The sequence below is a fragment of the Protopterus annectens genome, chromosome 17.part0, assembly GCF_019279795.1.
Source record: "Protopterus annectens isolate FY-2018-M chromosome 17.part0, PAN1.0, whole genome shotgun sequence".
Lineage (NCBI taxonomy): Eukaryota > Metazoa > Chordata > Ceratodontiformes > Protopteridae > Protopterus > Protopterus annectens.
The window spans coordinates 394,441,703-394,468,515 of record NC_056751.1 but is presented as its reverse complement, the minus strand read 5'-3'; the positions used below and the strand labels follow the sequence as shown (position 1 = coordinate 394,468,515).

Sequence of the window (26,813 nt, the reverse complement as noted above, 5' to 3'; positions counted from 1 at the left end):
TTCCCGCACCACCCTTCATTAGTTTCTGTGAAAATGCTGTGCAATTGCTGTTCCCGCATTTGAAATAATGATTCACAGTGTAACAGTCAGCAACCGTTTGTTGCCATTCCCACTCGCATTTGAGTAGCCAGGCCAGCAGGAAATGCATCAGCTCCTTGAGCTCAGTTCCGACAGGCTGGTAGCCCTGATGGAGCTGACGTCATCATGCATGTGATGATGTCAGCTCTAACAGCGCAGAAATTAAAAAACAAAAGAAAAAAAAAACGGAAATGAAGTGCCACTCGGGGAATCGTGGCACCCCTTCATCTGAAACCCAAAACGCTATAAAAACCAAGTAATTTAGCATGGCTGGGGGGTATGATACACACACGTATATATATTATATATGTGTACATGTACACATACAAATATAGATGTGTGTTTATATGTCAAGTATATATGTGCATGTGTGTTTGTATATGTATATTTAGATGTGTACACTGACTTATATAGATCTTATTTATTTACATACAGATATGCATATCAATCTTTACATAAAGATATACATATAAATCCTGTCTGTATGTTCTTATATTTAAATTACTGACATTTGGTTACCAGGAATGTCCGACTGTATAAAAACCCATTTTCAGCAGACGCCTGGGTAGAAAAATTCCAGATTAATAAAAAACATTTTAAGAAAAATTATACAATCGGCCACGATAGTGCAGTGGTTAGCATTGCCCGCCTCACAGCAAGAGGTTCTCTGGTTCGCTCCTCAGCTAGGGTGCCTTCTGTGTGGAGTCTGCATGTCCTCCCTGTGGTCACGTGGGTTTCCTCCATGTGCTCCGGTTTCCTCCCACATCCTAAAGACATGCTGTAGGTGGAATGCACACTCTAAATTGGCCCTAGGTGTGAGTGGGTGCATGTGTTTGCCTTCTGTGGAAGGTTGGGTGCCGGGCTGGCAACTCGACACTGTAAAACTCCGCTGCCAATCATTAGCGGACAGATGATCCGCTGTGGCGACCCCTAACCAGGAAAAAGCTGAAAGAAGAAGAAGAAGAAGAAGATACAATCTTCAAAAATAAAACAAAAACATCTGCAGTTTAAATAATAACAAATTAGACATAATATAAAACACTGGTTAAGAATCAATATAAGATACATGACTACTTAATATTTGGAGAAAGTTTAGACAGTCTGTAGAGAAATTTAAAGGTAAAATAGTCGAATACAAACAGGAACTGCAATGTGAATCAAGGGAAAAACAGGTTAATGGTATATTTAGAGAGAGTCGGGGAAGAGAATTAGATATCAGTAAGGAAGCAAGTGAAAAAGGGAGAGTAAGGAGGTGTAAGGAATGAAAAATAGAGAGTAAGGAGGTGTAAGCAATGAAAAAAGATACTTGTTCACATTTAGGGATATAGTTTATCCTGGTTTTGAGCAAGAACAGAGTCGGATTTTAGCTTGGAAATCTTTCACAGTGGTTTTGAAAGATGGGAGGGAGGGTACAGATCTGATGGATACAGGTAAGGAGTTCCAGGCCTTTGCAACCTTCTAAGTGTACACGACAATGCCCTGCAGATTTGCTAAGTCTGTAAACAGACAGGAGTTTTTGTTCACTGGATCATAAAGATTGACTGGGAACATAGTTGTGTATAATGTTTTTGTTTAGTGCTGGGCAACCAGATCTGCAGTGGTGGTGCTGCGGTAGCGTTGTCGCCTCACAGTAAGACGTTGTCCAGTTTGATTCTCAGCTAAAGCGTCTTCTGTGTGGAGACATGCGTGAATGGGCGTACCTTCGTTGAAGGATGTACGTCAGGGCTGGCAACTCGGTACGTAAAAACCTACTGCCAATCATTAGCGGACCGGAGTCCCGCTGTGGCGACCCATAACTGGGAAAAGCCAAAAAGATACAACAGTGCTGGACAACCAGATGGATGCTGGATAGTTTTGTAGGTGGTAAAAAGTTGTGCTGCTGTGATGGCTTAGTGATTAACTACTGTAACTATAGTGTAAAGGGTCCTGGGTTCAAGACCTGCAAAGGCTGTTTGTTTAACCCATCTATGTCAAGCAAAGTTCTTCATTAGCACTCAAGAAAAATCTTGATGAGTGGATGGGAAATAGAAAATACACCCTGGGGATCACTTGTGTTTGTCTGCTCGACAGTGGCACAGGAAAATAACTTTCTTGGGTGGCGTAAGCCAGGGAACCTTGTTGGCTAGGCTTATGTAGGCCCTTGGGCCGATAGCCTAGTACCTACCTATAAACCTATGAACCTATGTTAGTCGATGTGACAGTTCTAACCAATTTAGGCTTTTCAGTGCTATACAGTGGTGGGTACTGAAAGGGCTATGTACTGAAAATTTGTTATAGCATTGCACAAGGTTTTAATTTTTGTGAAGCATGGAGGTTAGTAAGGATGGGCGCGCCACAAAGAAGATTGGGGAGGAGATAAATAGAGGCAAGTAAAGTTTTAATTGAGTCGGTGAGTACGTTTTTGGCTGTGTAAAGCATCCCTAGTTTTTGAGGAGTTTTTCTTATGCAGTGTTTATGCAAGTCAAATGTTAGCAAACTATTAGGGGTGATAGTGAATGATAATCTATGAGAAGTGAAGTGACTTCAATGGCTTGTATTATCAAGAGAGGACTGCGAGAGGGGAGTTTTGGGGAAAAAAAAAGTAGTAGTTTGGTCTATTTTGGGTTAAGCATGACTTGTGAGTTACAGAGCCATATTTCAGTGGCTGTTGAAGCTTCCCAAGTAATTTTTTGGAGGTGCAACAAGTTTTCAGATGTGCAGATAGGTTCATAGGTAGATACTGGGCTATCTGCCCAAAGGCATATATTAGCCCAGCCACGTTGTGTGGTATTCACCTCCCCTTTGGTTAGTTCCCTAGGCCCTTGATCTAGCAGCTAGTACCCTTGGCCCCTATCTAGTAGAGCTGTTGGTATGATCCCTGGTGTGAACTTTCTGTCTGCTACCCATCCACTCATCAAGGTTCCTCTTGAAGAGTGATAGTGAGGGGCTCTGTCTTATGTAGATTGGGACCTTGTTCCATAGCAAGGGAAGTCTTTGCGAAGGGAATCTATCCCTCCAGCATGTTCTATTCATTGTTGTGCTGAGGTTTACATCCCTAGAGCGTGTAGCTCGAGTGGATTTGGTTTTGCTAAGATGGAGCATGTTCAACAGTTCTGGGTTGCACATGGCTCTGTATGTTAGAGATCGCCTCTGAGAAGGCGGTATGCAACAGAGAAAAGCCTTAGTTTTTTCAATCGTGCTGCATAGGGCAACTGTTTGAGGCCAGTAATCCTCTTAGTGAGGTACCTCTGTGGTCTCTCCAGCTGCTGGAGATGCCTAGCCAGGTACATTCCAATTGGTGCATTGTACTCAATAATGGGTCTGATGAGGGAAGAGTAGAGGGGCACCACTACATCCTTAGATCTTGATGCAAACCCTTTCATGATCAGATGGGTCACATAGAAGGATTTTCTAACCACCTTGGCAACATGGTTATCAAAGGAAAGCTGACTATCTACTTGGGTCCCTAGGTCCCTCATTACTACTTCAGATTTCAGGGGGTTACCTCCTATGTGGTAGTTCGCGGGTATTCTGTTTTTTCCAAAGGGGATTACTACGCATTTTTTAGCATTTTGCTTGTGACCATGGCTTTGACACCATGCATCAGTCTCATTAAGGCCCTTCTGGAGGATATCCATGTCGGCTGGAGACTCTATTATAGCACCCAGTTTGCAGTCATCCGCAAACTTGGTCAGCCACAGCCCATCAGTGCTTGCCTGTACTTCTGAGAAGTATATGCCAAACAGGAGGGGTCCCAGGACAGAGCCCTGTGGCACACAGCTCATTACTGGTCTGGATTCAGACATAGATCCCGCTACTCTTACTTTGTGGGATCTGTCTGAGAGCCAGTTTGCGATCCATCATGTGACGTGCCCAGGTTGGTGAGTTTATCAATAATACCCGAATGGGGAATGGTGTCAAATGCTTTGGCAAGGTCAAGGTAAGCCGTGTGTACCTCCTTTCCCTTATCTATCCACCAGGTTCAGGAGACATGATCTGCCCTTGACGAAGCCGAACTGTGTGGGGTGAAGTGTTTGGAGGTTCCCAATCTCTCCATTTATGTGTTCCATAATGATTCGTTCCATTGCCTTACAGATCAGACTGGTCAGGCTTATTGGCTGGTAGTTCCCAGGGTCGGTTGAAGGCCCACCCTTGTGCAGCGGAACCACAGTTGCTGTGTGCCATTCTATGGGCACATATCCTGTCAAGAGGCTGAGACTGAACAGGGTATTCAGATGCGGGGTTAATTCATTTTGGAGCCCACGTATGACACAGCCCGGAACACCATCTGGTCCCATGGAGGCAGCTTTAGCTAGAGCCTTATTAACCAACGTATCAGTAATAACTGGAGTTACACAATCCCCTGGAATAGTAATAGGCCCTGTAGGTGGCGAGTGTTGGGGGGGGGGGGGATTTGCACTAAACCTGTCAGCCAAGATGTTGGCAATATCAGTGGGGTCAGTGTATTTTGTTCCATTTTGTACTAGCTCAGAACAGACCTGAGCGTTGTCATTTAGGTTTTTGACGTAACCATAGAAGGCCTTATGGTTATCCCTGGCATCCTTGGCAACTTTTTTCAAAATTGGCTTTAGCTGACTAGATGAGGGCCCTCAATTTCTTACGAAAGCTGATCAGGGAAGATTTTTCTACTTGAGATTTGGCCTTTTTTGTTTAAGTCTCCTCCTTTTATTGTATAGTTTTCTTAAGGCCGGGGTCCACCAGACTGGTTTCTACTTGCTTGAGGAAGGAGTCTTGGTTTTATTTGGGATAGCACAGTCCATGCAATCCTGAAGATGTATATAAAGTGCCTTGGTGTAGGATTCTGCATCCTGGATATCATTTATCCTTCTGCAGGGGGATAGTGAAGCTTTCCACTTCTGCCGCAAGTAGTTTTGAAGTTTGCTTTGGAAAGGTTTTTTACAATGGTTTCTTTGACTGGGGGAGGTGGAGGGGTGAGGATGTCTAGGGTAATCAGTTTGTGGTCTGATCTGGCCAGAGAGGTAGTGATAACGGGTGTGGTACAATGGGCGCCCATATTTGTGATGACTAAATCCAATATGTTGTCCCCTCTAGTGGGAGAGCATACCAGTTGTTCGAGGGCATTTGAATTTATAAATTCTATGAACCGCTGGGCATAGGAGTTAGAACTTTGGTAGTTCGCCCAGTCTATATGAGTGGAATCATGTGCATATTGTATTAGGCTGGCTTGTTGGGCGGAATTAGAGGTGCTGATGAAAATATTAAAGAGGAGGGGACCGAGGATAAAGCCTTGTGGTACACCGGTGGTAATGGAGGTAAGGAGAGAGCAGAGAGTGACATTTTGCTGAGTGATACCTATTGGACAGGTAGCTTTTAAACCACAGAAGGGTGGGAGGAGAGAGACCTAGTGAGAACAACTGAAGGAGGAGGGTGTTGTGACAAACTGTGTCCTTTAGACAAGTCTAGAAATAAGAAGATACTAGTTTGCCATCATCTCTAGTTTTACTGATGGTATCCATATAGGTTAGAAGGGTAGTGCTAGTACTATGGAAAGGACAGAAGCCATGTTGCATTGGGGACAGGAGTTCTTCCTGCAGGAGATATTCTAGCAATTGTTTTTGAATACATTTTTCAAGTATTTTGGCAAGGGAGATAAGATTGTTTTAGGTCTAAAATTAATAATGTCTGTTGAATTTCCTCTTTCGTACAGAGAGTTAATGTGTGACTTTTTCTTTCCTCTTTCGTACAGAGAGTTAATGTGTGACTTTTTCGAGGGAGAGGGATTCTGGGATTCCTGGATAGACCTATTTATAAGTATGGAGAATCCCAGTATGCGTGTGTTTGGGTGTATACATATATATATATATTTATTTACTTATACATATATATATATATATATATATATATATATATATATATATTTATTTACTTATATATATATATATATATATATATATGTGTGTGTGTATACACACACAGATATTTATATATATATATATATATATATATATATATATATATATATATATAAATTTAAATGCAAACTTCAGAGGCATCCACTTACACCCATTAGGAAAGGAAACCACCACAAAAACTGATATAATTTAGCGCTTTCATCTTTAATATCCAAGAACTTCTTCAGAATTACAAATAAAATCACTTAGCATTGTATTTATATAGTTAAATGTGTAAACAAAGTAATAAAACATTATTAATTCATGTAGGAGGTTTTATCTACTAAGAAAAAACAATGAATCGGTGAAGTATAACTGAATCCACCAATGGCAATAGCAGGGCATCGGCACAGAATGAATAAACATAAGTTAGATATCAGAAGAAGTAATTAACCAATGGTTAAAAAGGAAAACCTACTGTTCACCAATAGTGTGCAAGAAACCAGCAGCGCAATGCATAAACATGAGACAAAAATTTGCTCCAATAAAATGCAAGTATTCAATAGTGTAACGCATAATTTGTGTGTGTGTGTGTGTGTGTATATATATATATATATATATATATATATATATATATATATATATATATACATACATATATACACACAGACACATACATATATACACACACACACACACACACACACACACACGGTTTGTTTATGTGAATGGTAAGTGCACCAGTTATTGTGATCAGGTGATAGCAGTGTCCCCGATTATGTGTGTGTGGAGGCAGGGGATAGCTTCCATACGTTTTAACTCCCCCGAGACTACCAAGCACTGACTAACATGAGTGAACACTAGACAAAAGGGACATACACTAACTCGTATGAAAGGTAATGAAACAACCGATGTGGCAGCAAAAAGCTGAAAAGCATTCCAAGTATTAAACTCTAATGTCTGTAATTACCGACTAACTGCAGTTGTCCACGACAAGGGCACTGTCAATGTAAAAAGCAAAATCATGGCCATTGGGGGGGGGGGGTCCTATGCTAATGTGATACACGGGCTGCCAGGGCTGATTATGGCAGCAAAGTGCTTGTTAGCACTTGCAGCAATCACAGAGTGATTTGGAAAAATGTAAATTAGCTGATTAGTCGCAATGAGGAAAGATCTTGGGCATCTCTGAATTGCTTTTATTTGCAACTGCGACAAAAAGAACTTTTTGCCACACTTTCCCCTCACAGTTGAGCTCTTTATCAATCCTGCTCAACGTACGATAAGCATATACAAAGGCAGTATTATAGAGTGTATATGCAAGTCATGTATTTGTAATAATGTACCAAAGTTCAAAGTATTCTAGCAAGAGAAGGAACATGCATGTACTTGGGGAAATTCTGTCATCACTGTAACCTTACATTCTAGAACTGTTGGTATGCATCAACATTCATTTCGACATTGTTATACTACTCCTTGTATACTCTTATGTGTACACTCATTCCTTTGTATAAATAATTATAAGTTCATGCATCTGTACGAATTATGTTCACGTTGTGTACTTTTTGTTAGTAAATGCCTCCACTGTTGATGGCATCTGCTCAGATGGCTCTCCCAATCAGCAAGCATTCCTATGTACATACACAAACTGAAACAGTGAGTGAGGTTCCTAATAAAGTATATCAGGGGATTAAACTAATGGCTCCCTATATAAAAAGGGCCATGCATTCACTGGGACTTACTAAATAATTGCATTTTTGGTAACTAAGTCCTGCTGCATTTAGCTGTACACGAGAGAGACAATAATCAAAATGGTTATTAAATTAAACGTTTTACTCAGTGCCCACATCTTTTATATACATCGACCTACAGTGTTAGAGCATCTGTAAATAGTGATCCAGGCCAACAACCACTTAAAACACAATCACAATGGCTTTAGAAGTGTTTCTCTCTCCTAACCAAGCTGACTAATGGCAAATGAAAGACTTGAGAGAGACAGGCTACCTCGGGCACACTAAAACCTTCCTCATGCTGACAGCAAATATACCACTTTTTTCAAAATCGCCTTGTACGTCTATCCCAAATATGGAAACTAAACTTTCATTAATAGTTCCACACACTAATGCCACATCTGCATCTCAGGAAGCACCACGCTCAATAAAACCACAATGAAAACAGTAAATCAAATATACAGTGTCACTACAGTATGGCAATGGGAGCATCAGTAAGAACAAAATACCTGGGACCAATACCGAACCAAGCCAGACTCGAAAGCTCATAAAGCAGACAGTGCAACCAGACCCCAAAGCAACTTGTTAAATTTTAACTACACTGTGTGAAACAGACATATTTCAAAGGATTTTGCAAGTTACTTCTGATGGTATCATCATGGTTATGCCCAAAAATGGAACATCTCAACACATTTAAAAAAGGATTAAATTATGACACAGTCATTACTCGTGTAGGAATGAAAAATCTACTAAATCTCTCTCTCTCAGATATGTGATAAGCATAGTTAGATTACTGAACATTCTACCACGCAAAAGAACATACACATACTTGGAGAAATTGTCATCACCGCATATGGCACCTAAATGTGATGGCAAAACTTTGTATTATCAGTGGTTAAGGGCACAGACTCACAGAAAGGGAAACTGATGCCAGTTGGCCTTGACAGATGTGGAACCAGACAGAACGTCGTGCATGCAACTTCATTTCCTCCCATCTAGGAAACAGAAGTAAGAAAATGCCCACCTCCACAGTGCTTCATTTACATTGCTAATTTCTAATGAAAGACACACGAGACAAAAATATACAAGTGTACTTTATACAGTCAAAATTCCCCTTTGTCAAACAGAAAAAAATATTGCTGGCTTGTCTGTATGCAAGACAGCTGTATAGTGGGGTTTATTTCCCTACTACAGTGCAATATCACAGCTGGTGTATTCAAGTAGTAGAGAGACCAGCATCCAGCAAAAAAGTTTGTGTTAATTTTAGATAAGTTATATTTCCATCACAAGCTCGATGTTTTGCCATATCTACTCTGCAACAGTTAATACTAGAAGTATCTGCAATAAATCATGATGTACATTGCTTTGCCGACTCTTACTTTAAGGTTCTAGGCTGCCAAGTTATTTAGAGAATGTTCAAGTCTTGCTCCCTTCCCTAGATCTTTCATTCACACAGGTTTTGACACTTGTGCACAATCACTATTTGTTTGAGAAGTGTCTGACTCTTTGTGACCTCATCACTTTACACCCGGCCCGCCTTTTAACTACGTGGCTTGACTGAAGTTCCAGCAAATTCATATTCATTATTACTTCAGAAATGATGTCTATCCATCTTTGCCTCTACTGCTTTCTTCTTCGAAGTTTTAGGGTCTTTTCTAGTGAATCCTGTCTTATTATGTGACCAAAGTATGAGTTTTACTTTTACTATTAGCGCTTCTAGTGAACAGTCTGGGTTTATTTCCTTACATATTGACTAATTTGATCATCTTGCAGTCCATAAATTCTCAAAACTTTTCTCCAACACCACAGTTCACAAACATCAACTTTCCAACGTACAGCTTCACTAGAGACCCTCTCTCACCTGCAGAAAACCATAGCTTTGACTATACAAAATGGTTTGTTGATTATGTTCTTACTCCACTTTTATATAGATTTGCATAGCTTTCCTTTTAAGAAGCAATCATCTTTCAATGTCATGGTTGAATTTACCATCTGCATGTACCTCGGAGCCCAGGAAAAAAAAAAAAAAAAATCAATGCCTCCACTTCTTCCCCATCTATTTGAAAAGAATTGATAGAGCAGGATGACATTTTTTATGTACAGATTTTTTTTTGCTTTCTACTTTCATCTTCAACAAGATTCTTAGCACTCTGTGCAGCTGAAGTTGTCAATACTTCTCCCAGTAATTTTGATTCAAGCACCTAACTTGCCTAATACAAAGTTGTGCACAAAACATACAAAAGTACACCTATCAAAATCACTTCTTAGTCTTGCACCCCTCAGCTAATTCCATAATCATTTCCAAATTAATTCCCAGAGACTGCCTCTCCTATGGAACAGTCTTCCCCATCCATGTGAAGCAGAGTTAGTCTATTACCCAATTTAACAGAAACCTTGTCCACTGGATGGTGAATAGAAAATTTGCATAGGGCCTGGCACCCATGCCCCTTATGGACATATGTAGCTTATAAAATGTCTGGCCCTCAATGTCCTATTTGTATACAGAATGCCATTATTACTTCAAGAAAACTTGGCTAGGCCTAGTTTAGTGAGCTTATCTATAATTCCAGAGTGGGGGATGGTGTTGAAAGCCTTGGCGAGATCTAGATAAGCTGTGTGAACCATTTTACCCTCATCTATGGCTTTGGTGACTGCTTCAAAGAAGTCAGTCAGGTTTAAGAGACATGATCTGCCTTTTACAAATCCAAACTGGGTAGGGTCCAGAGTTTGGAGATTACCAATGTTTTTGTTTATGAGTTCCACGATGATACGTTCCATGGCCTTGCAGACCAGGCTCGTCAGGCTAATGGGGCGGTAGTTCCCGGGGTCCATCATGGCTCCCCCTTTGTGGAGTTGGATAACCATCGCAGTGCACCATTCAGTGGGTACAAAGCCTGAGGTGAGGCAATGATTGAACATGGTACTTAGGTAGTGTGCCAGTTCATTCTGTAGTTCATGTAGAACGCAGCCTGGGATATTGTCAGGTCCCATGGATGCTGTGTTCTTGGCTTTGGAGAGTGTGTTTTTTACCTGTGCAGCCGTGATTATAGGAACTTTGCATTCTTCCGGTATAGAGATGGGCCCTCTAGGGGGTGGGAGGGGGGGGGTAAAGTTAGCACTGAACCTATCTGCTAGGATGTTGGCAATATCGGTTGGTTCTGTATATTTAGTGCCATTGTGCTGTAACTCAGGGAAGATCTGAGTGTTCCCATTTAGATTCTTGACATAGCTATAGAATGCTTTGTGGTTGTCTTTAGAATCAGTGGCAATTTTGTTTTCGTAACTAGCTTTGGGGGATTTTATGAGGGCTCTCAGCTTCTTACTGAGGTTGACCAGGGTATTCCTCCAGTCATGGGATTTTACTCTTTTGCAACAGTTTCTTTCTTCTGTTGTAGAGTTTGTTTATGGCAGAGGACCACCAGATTGGCTTCCTTTTTTTGGAGGATAACATCTTGGTTCTGTTAGGGATAGCATGATCCATGCACTCGTGTAAGTGCTTATAAAGTGCATTTGTGCAAGATTCGGCAGTCATACCTCTATTGTCCGTCTGCATGGGTGTATATATGCCATGGCTATTTTTATAAACATAATGCTAAAATGTTACTTTTTTATATATTTGATCTGGTTTGCAGACTTCCTCCATAAGGTGATACGTGGGTACCAAAAAGCAGATAGACAGATTTGAAGAGATATCAAGGCTATTGTTTCTTACAACCAATCACACCTTGCCAGTACCCACCCCCATGCTGCACCTTCTTTTTCAAAAGGGCCATACCCAATCAGTCCTGGAGTAAATGTGTGGGTACCCATACAGTTATTTTGACTATGTTTCAAAGAAAATAGACAGTCAAACAGCATAACATGCAAGTGAAGTTGATTCCAGAGGTTTGGGAAGCTCTAGTTTATAAACCTGGCCATCCACCAGGTTTTATCCATTTGCTGGTGAAGAATTAGGTCCATGGTTCTAGTACTGGTAGAGCCACTGAACCTGTGGAGACACAGGAGGCCCAGGACAACCATGTCTCTAAGCCTGATAACCAAGACAGATCCCCGCAACAAAAACAGACTATAAAACATTGAATAGAGAGATAGAACTTCCAGTCTCTCTTCACAGCTCAGAGACTTTACACGTGATCTTTTTGGGGGGTTTCTAATTGTTTACTATATGCTTAGCGAGATTCACCCTGAAGGGGACACTGCACTTGATAACTGGTCTGATCAATGCTGAGTATAAGGGAGTGACTGCCAAAAGAATACCTTTAAGAGCAAAAGAGGTAATCAGCTGTACTAAATAAAATTTCCCTGTAAACAGTTGTCATGTGATGGTCAAAAATGAGGGAATTATCAATCCAAACGTTCCTTGGCCTCAAACTACACTTTTATTTTGCAGTGCTGTGTTTTCTGCACTGTACAATGACAGGGAAAGGGTGTCTACTAAAAGTGAAAACACCATTCATTTTTTAGCATTCAGTTTGAGTCCATATTGGCACTCAAACAGTTTACCAGAAAGTGTTCATTCTGGATGGTTTGGGTGTTAGATGGGGACTTAAGCCCCCACTTTGATGTAATCTGAAAACTTCATGAGCCTGGAAAAAGGCCAAAATAGAAGAGGTCCCAGCACAAAGCCCCGAGGGACACTACTGGACTCTTTAACAAGTCCTGAAGAGGGACCTGCAACTTTCACTGTGTGGGTTCTGTCTTTCAGACAGTCTGCCACACATATTGGTCAATTTTTAAAGCAATCAGCTTCTACAGGATGCCAGAATGAGGAATGGTGTTGAAGATCTTGGCCAGGTCGAGATATACCATATGTACTGCATGGTCATGTTATACAGTCTCTGTAACCCTTTTGAAGAAGTTTACCAGATTCAGGACCTACCCTTCACAAAGCCAAACTATTGCTGAAGTCCAATAAGATTCTTGACATCATAGTTGCAATATACTCCATGGCTATGCAGATGAGGCTATTAAGATTGACACTTCTGTAATTACTTATGTCAGTTGTAAGGCCACCCTTTTGGAGTGGCATCAACATTGCATTGCGCCACTCATGGTTAAGAAACTAAGAGTTTAGACTGGAGTTAAATAGTTTAATGAACGAGTTTGCAAGGACACGTTAAGCAGTCAGGTATACTGTCAGGTCCCATGCAGGAAGAAGTTTTGGTCTAAGCACTTTGGACGTAATTTGGGCATCAAGGAATTCAGTTATTTCAAGCTTTGGAAAGAAATCTCAGGAGTGAAGTAGGCACTAAATTTGTTTGCAAGGATGTTGACAATGTCTATTGGGTCAGAATACAAGGCATCATTTATGAAGTTTGGAACAATGTAGGGTATAGTTTATTAGTTTTCTAACAGAGCTAAAGAAAAATTTATAATCATCTTCAGAGATCAGCCCAAGTTTAAGGATTCCTTTAGTGGTCCTGATATACATACACACACATTATATATATATATATAAAAATAAATAAAACATTTATATAATCTTAATGCTCCACTTGAGAAGAGGGGTTTTGGATCTGCTGTATAACTTAAGAATTTTTTGTTGAATTGTCTTAAGGTAGTAGATCACGCAGGTGGTGTTTTTTTGATTTTCCTCAAGATAACTGGTTCTGACTGGGACTGCTAGCTCTATGCATTTTATTAAATGGGTGCAGAATTTCTTAAGGAAGCTAGGTGCTGTATCCATACCAATCAACTGTCCAGATTTTCACAATGTCCAGATTTTTGCCTCAAATTTTCAGTCTGTTCCTCATAAAATTTCTGGATTTCTGACAAAGCAATGGGATGATCTGAGGATTTAAATTAGTAAATGTCAGTAATTTGTGTTTCAGATTTCATACCCTTCAGGAAATGCATTTTAATACATGCCCGGTTACGCTTGCAACTTTCTAAGTTTATAAGAGCAATATATAAAATCTGTCCCTATTTTTTGAGCCTTTTTACCCCCCCCCCCCATTATGTCAGAATTTGTCCAGATTTCTTGGGCTGAGAGGTATGGCTTTATCAGAGTCAGCAGTGGTACAGTTGTAAATGAATTTTGATATTTCATCATAGAAATCAGTTGAGGTTGGCATGTTTACAGTCCTTAAGTTCAGTGGGATTTGCTGTAGGAACTTTTTCAGAGTTTAAAAAGCAGTAGACAAGTTTTTGGTCAGACTTCACTGGGGAAGCGGACACCAGAGGAGTAGTGCAAAAAGAGGTTATACCTTCAAGATTTTGGTCAAGAACGCTGTGTCCTCTAATAGGTTTGTTTACCAATTAATCAATGGAGGTTTTGTTAAATCGAAGAATTTTTGATCATATGCTACACTGGGCATCCTAGTACACGGACAGTAGTTAAAATCACACAAAATAGCGGTGGTTTTGCTAACAGGAGGATCCTTTATAACAGTGGTCAGCAGAAGACAAACAAGGTGTTCTGCAATGAGCTATTAGTCTACAAATAATCCTATCTGGAATTATCTACAGTTCAGTTTGCGAGCCCCCAGGATCTGCTTGGAGGTAGTATCTTCCTTGAGAAACATGGAGACTCCACACAATTGCAATCTGGTCTAAAGACATGGAAAATGCAAAATCCAGGTATGGCGACTGCTCTCTTTCCATTTATGCAGACATGGATACTTTCGAAGTGCAGGACTGCCTCAAGATCAGGCAATTTATTGTTTAGATTTCTGGTATTGAAAAGAGCAACCGTAATGTGAACCAATTTCAGGACTACTGTGTTAGTTGCTGTGGAACATCCATCAACAAAATTCTGCCTAAAAAAAAGGCACTATCGAGGTGCAGGCCATCATTAGCAAAGCAAGCTGGACTTTCAAGCATCTTGTCCCAGGCTGGTACATACTGGTTCCCAGTGGGGTAACACCAGCAATTTAACCAACCATCCTCTGTATCTAAGCATCATTCAAGGTGAAGGAAGGATTCCACTCAGGACCAGTGTATTAGCAATATTTGTAACATACAAGGCAATGTCCGACATGCATCCCTTCATGCCCTTCAAGATTTTGTCTCAAGTCATTCACTCCCACATGGACCACTACCGTGTCACAGTTGTACTGGTCAGGAGTTGGGTTCTTAAAGGACTCTTGTAATTTCACAATCCTGGTATATGAAAGACAGCTCACAAGAGTGGACAAAGATTGGGTTACAATGACTGATGATTCACAGTACCTAGCAATACACTCACCTATCACTAAAACATTTCAGTAGCTGAATACATTCACTAAACTGCCTAGGCTCCTACCTGAAGTATGCACAGTGAGGTATCAACCTCCTTTTTCCATAACAAAGATCCAGACATATATCATAAGTAATAGAGCAAACTACATGTACGAGAAAATCAAATCCACAAAACAAGTCAGTAGTTTTGGGATATACAACTACATACAATGTGGCAATTATATCAGAAACAGACACTTTCATATTTTTTGGACCTCAAAGCAAGGTGCCTCTGCAATTGTTTCTACAAGCAAGGCTTTTGGAACCACCCAAAGACAAATGTCGAGAGAAAGAGAGAGTCCTGTAAGAACTTGCATTTAACAGTTCAGCTATGAGGGAGCGTAAGTAGGGAAATGTAGCAGTTCAATGTTTTTTTTTTTTTTTAAATTATGAGATCTGCTCCAACCACAAGAGAATCCCAAACAATACCTATATAATATGAAGCATACAGCCAAACACAGCCATCTACTATTTCTTGTTTACACATCTAGAAACTGGGCATGATGGTACATTGCTGACCAATTACAGAAACAACTTGATAACATAGAAAAAAGGAGCTCACCAATACAAGTCAACAGGCAATGTATAGTAAAAATACTAGCTACAAACAAAAACTTGAGGCAAAGAATAAACTAATGCAAGATCCAGATAAGGTACACAGTTGCTAATCTGGGACACATAAGGGCAAAAGACAGGACAGTGGTGAAAACATAAAATATTAAAAGTTCATATGCTTCCTAGTTTTAGAAAATTTTTAAGCTTTTATGAGGCAACATAATGGCTGGCTACTCATTTGTTTGGATGGACAATACAGAATGGATTGTTGGCCAAACTAAATTCACAGGTGGAAGACTGACTGAATTTTATGACAAGGGTGATGATATTAACATGCTAACTGAGGTAGCAACTGGGTGTGTGCCACAGAAGGAAAACTGTTACGTCAATGTTTAAATGTCGGACAGGGCATAAAATTTCACCCTTGCCATATACAGGCAGCCAACCAAGTTTAGTAAGTATGGAGCTGTGGTGCACAAAGGGAGATTACAAATTCTTGTGAGTACAGTTTGAACACAAAAATATTAACCATCATTGTGATTCTGTGTACCAAGCCTAAAACCTAGATCTCCATTGTGATAGAAAAATGTCAAACTCAAAGCCAAAACAGTTCATCAACACATTAAACATATCTAACTGGCAAATGGAGCTACCCCTGTATAACATAAGTAAACAAATTAATGTTACAGCATCATAACATAAAACTACTGTCCCTGCCAAATATATATACAACAGCCACATCCAAATGTAATTCTTTCTTATATTTTGTTCTCCCTTTATCTACTAGCTTTAGTACTCTGCACCTGACCTCAATCCAAATTCATTAGAACCCTACAATCTCCAACTCCCATCTTACATTTCCACCCTTATTCCATCTACGTCTCATGATGATCTTTCTACATTTGCAATAGTAAGAACATTACTATGCAAATGTGAGTTTTTTCTATTTCTTTTACACATATTTCTGCTTTTTTAAATCTCTTAACTTCCATTCACTTTTACCCACATTTCCCTGTACTCCCTCACCTTAGTCCTATTCCTCCCCCTTCTACTATACTCAGGTTTCCTTATTTTAATATAACTGATCTGATTGCATCAGATTTAGTCAATGGCTTTAAGCCTACATCCAATGATTCTAGTACATAGCTGCATTACAGTTTTGCTGTTTAAATGGTCTGTTATTAAGCCTTGGTTTCATTCTTGTGTAGTGGGTGTATGTCAGACTCATTTGAGGCTTGTCTTTGGACTGGGACAGTTCCAGGCCAGTCAGCTCAGAGCCAAGGGCCTAACTGGTTTTCCCTCCCAGACACCCTATTGTAGTTGTGTTCTTAAACCCAGTGTATTTATTGTTGCCTGCCCCTTATGTTAATAACATAATCCCCCCTCCCCATTTATTGGCTGCTGACAAAAACCCAAGTATCGCTTTGCAAAGTCTCTCCTCTTAAACTACTCACCAGGCTAAAGACCTTTGATAAAATGGCTTAACATTAAGTGTACTGATGCTACTCGCACTGATTTTATATCAAATTAGTGATTTTGTTTTTACTACAAATTAGTTATCTGGTTCTCGCTGGTGAGAGACGAAGGTGTTGAAGTAGTTGTTTAGCAGTGAAATTTAAATACTCAGTAGCAAGTCCATCCAAACATTATTCTAAAACCAAATTCCAAGCAGTAATAGTTACCCCTACCCCCAGAGAAATTCCTGTCGGTATTCTGGACCAGCAATTCCTCACAACTTCTCTTGCCAGCCTGACTGAGATGGGTATCTTGAAAAAGTTTAAGAATTATCTCATGCTGTTATGATTATCTATTAATCAAACACAGTGTGTGAGAGACATACGTCTTATAATATCCTTAGAGACAAAAATCTCATACGCAGTAAACTTGGACATCAAACTCGTCGGCAGTACATCACACCTCTCCAAGGCCATCACAATACACATAATCCATCAGATGCTGATGTTCTGAAGACTAACTTGCTTAAACCTGAAATATGTCCAAAACGCAACACAGGCCCAAAGCATATTCCATGTGTGCAGGGCTATAATGCCTTCCAGACATTTAGACCATCTACTATTCAGAAGGGGAAAAATTGTGGAGCTGCCTCAATCTACATCCAGAAGAGACTCGCATCAATGTTAATAAAGCAGCATGATGCACTAGAGCTTTTTCATGTCCAAATAATCATCATAACAGGTTCCATGCTCTACATTAGCTTGTTATAGAACTCCCTCTGACAAAATAGGGCCACAATGTCTATCTACAGGAACTAGTATCACTCTATTAAACCCAATACCATTTTCCTAGGTCATCTAAACTATACAACTACAGACTTGGATACCTACACCACCACTAGTGAACAAGCACAGAGATTCCTAAACTTTGTCAATACAAATCTCTGGATCAATTAGTCAGAGTACCCACTAGGGGGAATAACAACTTGTATCTTGTCAATTATATGACAGCATCTTGCACCATCCCTTGCATATCTTCATCACTTGCTAGGTCTAAACATAAAGCAATCTCCTTTGAAATAAAACTGAAATCAGAGATGCCTTCCACCCAAGGTACCTTTAGAAATTTCTTTAAGACAAACTATGTACTCCTAAGTGATGCATTGGCAAGCTTCAAATCCCTACCAAACCCAGATGAAGAATACACAGAAATGTACAACACCATGTAATATATACCAGCATGTAAACAGCTGCACTGATGCAGCTGTCTCCCACAGGAACAAGAGCAGGGCATAACCTGTAAACAAATCCATCTGGTGGAACCATCATATCAAACTATATAATAAAAGGAAAAGTATTTTGGCCAAAAGTAAGAAGAGTAATTCCCAGAATGTTAGAGATAGCCCTCGTCACAGAAATAAACCCCTCAGGAGCTTCATAAACACCACCTAAGCAAAGTCTGAGGCTAAAATGGCTATCCAAGCCAAAGATAATCATAAGGTATTTTTTAATTATGTTTGTAATCTCAAAAGCACAATGCAATGAGCTGAGTGTGAACAACGTCACTTATCTACACTAAGGCTGAAGATATAGCTAACCTACTGGTTGATAAATTTAACTCTAATTTTACCCATATCTCCTCTGTCTGTTCCTCAAGATACACCTGAAACTGGCTCACCACTGGTTATCACACAAGACCAAGTCCTAAAAGTGCCATCAAAACCTAAAAATACTGAACTGATGGGTCCTGATAACATTCTTGGATGCATCTTAAAAAGAATGAAGTACAATTAAGCCATACCCCTCACAACACTTTTCAATCTCAAGTTCCATACAGGTTTTGTATCAAAATGAAGGTAGAACAGGTACAGTCATTTCCCTGCATAAGGGAGGACCTTCCACATACCTAGGCAATTACAGACCCAGAAGTCTGACCAGCCTCATATGCAAAGCCATGGAAAGATTTATCATGGAATTAAGCAATCAATCAGGACACAGGGCATCTCCAAACACTAGACCTGTCTCAGTGTGGATTTGTCAAGGACAGGTCATGCTTACTCAACCTCAACCTGGTAGACTTTTATGAAAAGGTCACCAAAGCAATGGATGAAGGCAAAAATGGTACACACGGCATACCTCAACCAGGCCAAAGCGTTTGATACAATTCTCCACACAAGCAAAGTAGAAAAGTTAAATAAACTGGGAATAAACCCATATACCACCTTCTGGATTGCCAACAGATAAGATGTAGATAATCAAAAAAGGGGAAGTTACCTCCACAAAGAGACCAGTCACCAGTGAAGTCCCTCTGGATTCTAGGTTGGGATCTCTCCTGTCTGGCATCCACTTTTCGGAAGTAAATGCCAATATCAAAAGAATCTGACTGACTATGTTTGCAGATAAGCAGTCACTGAATCCATAAATGACTTGTCCATCCTGTAAGAGTTTGTCTCAAATAAGGAAATGGTGTCAAAATAATAATCTGAAACTAAATGCTAAAAAATACATTAATGTATCTTTAGGGAAGTCATCTACCCACAGGGAACTACCTCATTGATAATACGCCCCTAAGAGTTGACCCAGTTGTTGATTTGGGAACTTACGTGGACAAAGACCTAATTTAATCAACATGTGTTGACTATTATAATAAAGACATTCTATACTGCATAGTGTGTCTAGATCTAGGGATGTCACCGTCCCCCTTTATTCAGGTTTCATTAAGGGTAGGTCATGCCTAGTGAATCCAGTGGATTTCTTTAAAAAAGTCACGAAGGCTATGGATGATGGTAAAACTGTACATACCGCCTACCTTGACCTGGTCAAAGCATCTGACAATTCCCCACTCAGGTATTATAAATAAACTCATAAAACTGGGCATAAATCCCTAGGTCACCAGATCGATAGCTTACTGGTTCGTGGACACGACACGTGATTAAAGTAAGTGAATCCAGATCCAGCAAGAGGCCAGTTACTATTGGTGTGCCACAGGGCTCACTGCTGGAACCACTCATGTTCAGAATACACTTCTCTGAAGTCATGGCTAATGTGGAAGGCCTGTGGATGCCATAGTTTGCCAGCAGGGGCAATCACTGAATCTCCCAACAATGTGAATGTAGATATCCTTCAGAAGGGTCTAGATCAGACAAATGACTGGTGCCAGAATCATGGCCAAAAACTAATTGCATCATACCCTCTGGGAAGTCACATGCCCCAACAAATTACAGTATCAGTAGCACACCCCTAACAGTAGACTCAAAGGTGAAAGAGACAGTAGTCTGACCTTTGACCACCATGTGTCCACAGTGGCGAAAAAGTCCTTTTATGTAGTACAAATTATAAATAAAGGTATGGCATCCAGATCCAAGGAAATTATAGTCCTGCTGTTCTCATCCCTCATTAGGACCAATAATAGAATATAATGAGTCATTTGATATGTACCTGACTAGGCACTTTCAGCAGCTGGAAGGACCTCAAGACGTTCCTCACAAAGAAATTACAGGGTGTAAACAACATGAACTATGATGATAAACTAAAAGCCCTATCCATTTACTCAGTCTCCTACAAACTATTAAGAGGTGACTTATGGCTGACCTAGAAGGCACTCACAAATCCAGCCCTGATGCAGCTGCTACACATCTGCAAGTCAAACAGTACAAGCGTCACCTAATTTAGGGATCTAAACTTAGTCAGTGACTCGAACAAAACATGCTGAGGAGACAGATACATGTCTCGGAGATTGCTCCTTCTTTGGAATAGGTTTCCTATTCACATTAAGCACAGCCCTTCTCTGGCCCTCTTCAAATGCAATTTAGATCAATGGACAGGGAATCACAAATTCACACCTCGGGTACTGCCTACATCACTTATGAACAGGGGCACTCTGTAAAATACTCAACACACAGACAAATCCATGCAATCCTCTTGCCACTAGGGACCACATATTACGTAAAACTGGGTTGCATTGGCTAGGCTTATAAGGGCCCATAAGCCATTAGCCTAGTAATCTCATATTAACCTATGAAGTAACCCACCATATTTATATCCTATTTGGGGAGAAGGTTAAACTTGTAATAAACCATATAAAACTCTTGTTTCTCAACCTGATTGTACCATATCTAACTTACATCTCACTTCTCGGGCTGATACAAAAGACCCAGCTCCTCTTAAGGTAGAATTTTGACCTACAAATTTGGAGACGGCAGATGCACTCCACAAATGCTCCTTGAAATAAAACAAGGCAAAATACATCAGCTGATTCTTGCCCCCACCCCACAATTACTAACCAAAGTAAACTTTGCTAATCTGGAGTATGGAGTCATTGTCAGCTCTTATTTATATTTGCTGACAGTGGTGTGATGATAGCAGGAACTGCCAGCACAGCTAGCTGGAATTTTGTAAATAATATATGTCTTTTGTGAATATCAAACTGATTTTTATACAAGATGGTTGTGTTACAAATGTATTAGAACTGTATGTCATTTGTATATAAAACTAATTTGTACAGATGTTTGTGTTTAAAAGGTATTTGTAAAGTGCTTGTTTTTAAAATGTATCCACAGTGTGCCCTACTGGAGAGAACAGAAATGTACACGCATTATTGTAACTGTTTAAATGTACATGTTTTAACAGAGGAGACTGGAAGGTTAACCTTAGTCCAGCAAACTTTAAAATATATCTGAAATTAAATCACTTTACGGGCTAGGCCATAAAGATGCTATCTCACAGGTTTCCATGCAGCTAGAGACACAAAGTCTGTATAGGAAGCTTTCTGTATTGTCTTTCGGGTGAACTCATTACTAACTGGAAGCATGGAGGTATGAAATTGTTTTATGATTTCCAGCACCTGCCACAGATCTGTGCAAAGCCCTTGTGTGTGTATTTTTATAAGTAGGTGCTAAATCCTGCCAGCTTCCAGCAATGGGGGTTTGCTTGGGAACTAGAAGTCAGATGCCCAGAAGTGATGTCATGCTGCAAGCTATCCCAGAATTAAAATTTTAGATATTTTGAGAAGTCTCTTATCGAGACTGAGCATTCTCTATTCTGTCTTGGGCCTGGCAACAAAAAGGGCCATTCACCACATCATCTGCCTTGCTCTATTACGTAAGTAGGGAATAGTATAATTATCTTAGATTCAGTCAGAAATATAGTGAACATTAGTTTATATATTTTCATTATTTGTCCGAGTCTGTCCTTTAATGTTACTTTAAATATTTCCTGTGATTTTAAACTCTGATGTCACTGTGAATATATACTTAACATTTTCTTGTTATTTTACTATTTATTATTAAATATATTTAAACCTTTCATTGTGGCTAACCTTTGTACAGATATTTAAGTTCTGAGAGTATTTGCATATTTATTTGGTGACACTGTGTGGCCACTCCTAATATCCTTGCTCTTCGTCAAACTAGCATTTGTAATAATATTAATTTCACTCAGTATATTGGGTACCCAGGAAGAGCCTTAAGGTAGTTGGCAGGAATGTCTGGTAGCAGTCATAACAACCTTACAGTCTGGGCAGAAGGGGGGCATAGCTAGTAAACCTATGCCAGCCTTTCCCAGGTGTGTGTGTGTGTGTGTGTGTGTGTGTGTGTGTGTGTGTGTGTGTATAAGTAAATCAAACCTCAAAGAGTGTTGGTGTCAGCTACTTCAGCAGGGACAAGAAGTACTGGTTGGACAGAGAGGGTGCTGGACACTCAGCTGAGATCTCAGTTCTATAGCTGTGCCAGTGGGGAGTCTTACTGGGGATCTGGAGAAAAAGGGAGAAGCAACCCCGGACTGACTGTGTTCCCAGTGTGCTCTTATGGGAAATTGTGCTTGATGCAGATAGCTGCATCTGGTGATACTGTGTGTGTACCTATTATCTTCCCAGCGAATGTCCCAAACTGGTGCCAGTGGTAAGGATTGAGGATCCTTGATTATTGGCCCAGAGGTGGTGGGTCATCACAGGTGGTACTGGACTAATTCCTCATGGACCTATTTCAGACACAGCCCACAAGTTACAAGACAGACCACAAAGAAATGCAAGATTATTAATAAAAGCACAAGAGTTTTTAAAATAAAAAAAATAAGACTAACATTTTTAAGCAAGCATCTAACACATGGTCCTAACCACTACTCTACATACTAGGGTTACACTCAGAAACACTCAATCTTCACAAAATCTTTCACATTATTTACCCCCGAAGAAAAATGTCCTTTTCTGCTCTATATACCCTATTGATACAATTAGCTATGAAGCATTATTAATAAAAAAAAAAAAAAAAAAAACAGATACACCGTTTCATATAATTCAAGTTTTACAATGGACATATTTACTATTAATAGTGCGTACAGTTATTATGCTGTGCTTCACTGCAACTCCCCGGTAGTTCTGTAACTTTTGGTAAACTTTTTCTGTAAAACAATATTTTACCTTTTACCTTGCTCTTTTTACATTACTGCATGGCAGTCATCCCATGCTGTGGCTGAAATGGCTACTCTGACATCACTCCACTACCTCCAATTAGCAATAGTTCAATTACTAAAGCAGTATGCAAAATTTAACTATGCACCGTTATGGGCACAGTTAGCTGTTTGGCTGGCTCAACTGTACCTTCCCCGCCCTTGCCTCCCAAAATCTGCAAAATCCTGCCTTTCAAAAATAATTTTACAACTTCCTTAGTGTACATCTAGCTACACCCCCCATGCTATGTACATAATTCTCACCTGTCCAGAATTCTGTTGAATGCCTAGGACTTCTGCCTCGGTCCTTGAAAGACATTTTGATTTCCAGATAAATTATGGAGGATTACAGTGAGACAGGAGTCCCCGTGGACTATGATGTTTGCAGATGACATTGTGATCTGTAGTGAGAGTAGGGAACAGGTGGAGACGACCCTGGAGAGATGTAGATATGCTCTAGAGAGAAGAGGAATGAAGGTCAGCAGGACTAAGACAGAATATATAAGTGTGAATGAGAGGGAGGATAGAGGAATGGTGAGGATGCAAGGAGTAGAGGTGGCGAAGGTGGATGAGTTTAAATACTTGGGGTCAATAGTTCAGAGTAAGAGTGAGTGTAGAAGAGAGGTGAAGAAGAGAGTACAGGCAGGATGGAGTGGGTGGAGAAGAGTGTCAGGAGTGATTTGTGACAGACTAGTACCAGTAAGAGTGAAAGGGAAGGTCTACAAGAGGGTAGTGAGACCAGCTATGTTATATGGATTGGAGACAGTGGCATTGACAAAAAGGAAGGAGTCAGAGCTGGACGTGGCAGAGTTAACGATGTTAAGATTTGCACTGGGTGTGACGAGGTTGGACAGGATTAGGAATAAGTATATTAGAGGGTGAGCCCAGGTTGGAAGGTTTGAAGACAAAGCCAGATAGGCACGATTACATTGGTTTGGACATGTGCTGAGGAGGGATGCTGAGTATATTGGGAAAAAGATGCTAAGGATGAAGCTACCACGTAACAGGAAAAGAGGAAGGCCTAAGATAAGGTTCATGGATGTGGTAAGAGAGGCCATACAGGTGGTTGGTGTGACAGAGCAAGATGCAGAGGACAGGAAGAAATGGAAACAGGTGATCCACTGTGGCGACCCCTAACGGGAACAGCCGAAGGAAGATGATGATGACAGTCAGTAACATCTGACCTTAAACTTTCATACTATTTATTTATTGTTGAGGAAAAACATATTACTGCAAACTAATTGTTCTATTAACCTTTTAATAAAATCACTGTAATATTTAAAAACTGTCTCGGATTCTGGGCTTTTGTGCCATATTAGCTGCTCAGCAAATATGTTCAGAAGTACAGATAAATATTTAATCACACTGCATCAGTGTTTAGAACTTGATGATTGTTACTGTACAGTTCTCAAACCAGGTACACAGCCAGAAGGCACTAAAGGGGGCTAAAAAATCAGAAACGTTTAATACCAGCAGTTACCTCTTAAAAATAGATGGAGTACATTTTGTAATACATACTTCTGAACAAGAACCTTTTTTATTCTACAACCAAACACATTCTGACTTGCAAAGAAATGAAATTACTGCCCTAAATTAAAGGTGACAGAGAAAACGTTTAAAGACAGCAGGAATATACTACATGCAAGTTGCCCGGGCACAGTCAATTTTAAATGAACGTTTTCGATGAAGTTAATAAGCAGGTATTGGCAGCAAAGTCAGAAAACAAGAATGCAAAGTTTATAGCTGCAGGCTGCAAATAGTTTATATCGCTGAGTGTACTTATATGACTGAAAAAGTTTCGCGGATGTTAAAAGATCAGTACTATCAGACATGGGCATCATAAAACACAATGCTACTTCAAGTATTACTGTATTCTTTAACTGGACCTTTATTCTTAGCAGTTTAATGGCATTGATACATTGCTGTCGTGACGTCACACAGGAAACATTCCAAGAAGTAGGATGGGCACACCCAAAAGAAGCAGCTGTTGAGTGAAAGGGTTTACAGTACTGTACCTACACTGCTTCTAAAACATTGCTACTTTACCTTCCTTTGCTTTTTTTCTCCTTGCGAGAGTCCCACCAAGCTTGCCTAAAAACGAGTCATCTTTCTTTCTGGAAGGAGGGGACTTCGGTGTCGTCGGAGACTTGGGAACTGCAGGAGATTTCTGGGGTGATGCTGCCATGATGCAGATCTTTCTCTTTCTAAAAGATCCAAGAAAGTTATCCCAACTTGACCAAAAAACGGTAAAGATAACTCCCAAATAACTCCTTCTTCACTGAGGAGGCTGGCTGGCAGTGGGAATGACGAGAGCTGGCGTAAATGTAACCTCCTCCTTGTGCATGCGCGGCAACAGAATTCCTAGTGTTACTACTCGTGAGGACCCCTGAGCTGTAAATAGCTTGCGGTCGTCAGTAAAGTGATTGCCTTCGAAAGTACTTTTAGAAAACGGTAGCATGTGAATTATTCTTAAAAGGGAGGATTTCCAGATTTTTTTTTCCGTTTGCCACCAATACTCTAAAACAGTACGCCCTTTACTGATGTTTTCCTGCGTATTGGTATCTCATGACGAATGTTTTTGCTGCTTGCAGTCAGTCATTTGGTGAGATGATTGCTTGAATCAACTCGGTGTTGAGAGCGACTCGCTGAGGTGAAAGTTAGAAAACGTCTCTGAAGTACTTAGTCCCAGGTCGTGTACAGCTTCTCCGTGTTCCCTACCTAACTAGAAAAAAAAACACGTTTTTGCACTACTTGTACGTAGTAGTGTAATATAACTTAACCAGTTTGACTGTATTCCGTTTGAGTTCACTTAGCCAGTTCCCCTTGAGTTAACAGAAAAATTAACACCCATAGCTCTCAACCTTCCATCTCCAAAATGTGGAACACTTGCCCTCATAATGTGGAGCAAATGGGCAAAATGTGGAACACATACTAATGGCTTACTAACAACTTCAATTGGGAAGACCATATGAAGGTTAAAATGTGCTGGTTTTATTTATAAAGAAGATCTTTTAATGAACTAATATGATTCATTTCTATTTACCATGGATTTCACTTAAAAAATTTCTAACACTGAATGTGTGACAGAGTATTTCAAAGTGGAACTTTGAGGAACATGAACTTTTTCAGACCCCAAATGATACACTTGAGAGGTATGATAACACCGTGTCTGTGTATATCATACCTCTCAACCTCTTAGTCAATACAAAGTCATATATACAAATGGGACAAAGGCCCAAAAATAGGGACACTTTTAGAATATTGCTCTTACAAACTTAGAGAGTTGACAGAATAACAGGTTTTGCATTAGCATGACTTTTCTGAAGGGTAAGAAGCCTGCAATTCAAATGTCTGTCATTATTTTCTAACTTCAATCTTTAATAATTTGCCCCCCCCCCCAAAAAAAAAAGTTTTATGAAAAATGGGCCGAATACAAAAAGTAAAAATCTGGACATGCTGCAAAAATCTGTACAGCTGAGAAGCAA

At 40.0% G+C, this 26,813-nt stretch overlaps 1 protein-coding gene across 1 annotated transcript in view; it reads right to left on the bottom strand.

Moving 5' to 3' along the window:
- PARVA (parvin alpha) overlaps nt 1-25,937 on the bottom strand; it is a 742,770-nt gene extending 716,833 nt beyond the window's left edge. Inside the window, exon 1 of the mRNA XM_044059394.1 lies at nt 25,375-25,937. Coding sequence (XP_043915329.1) covers nt 25,375-25,513 — 139 coding nt within the window. The 5' untranslated portion in view covers nt 25,514-25,937. The remainder of the gene's footprint in view (nt 1-25,374) is intronic.
- Nucleotides 25,938-26,813: the final 876 nt, after the last annotated feature.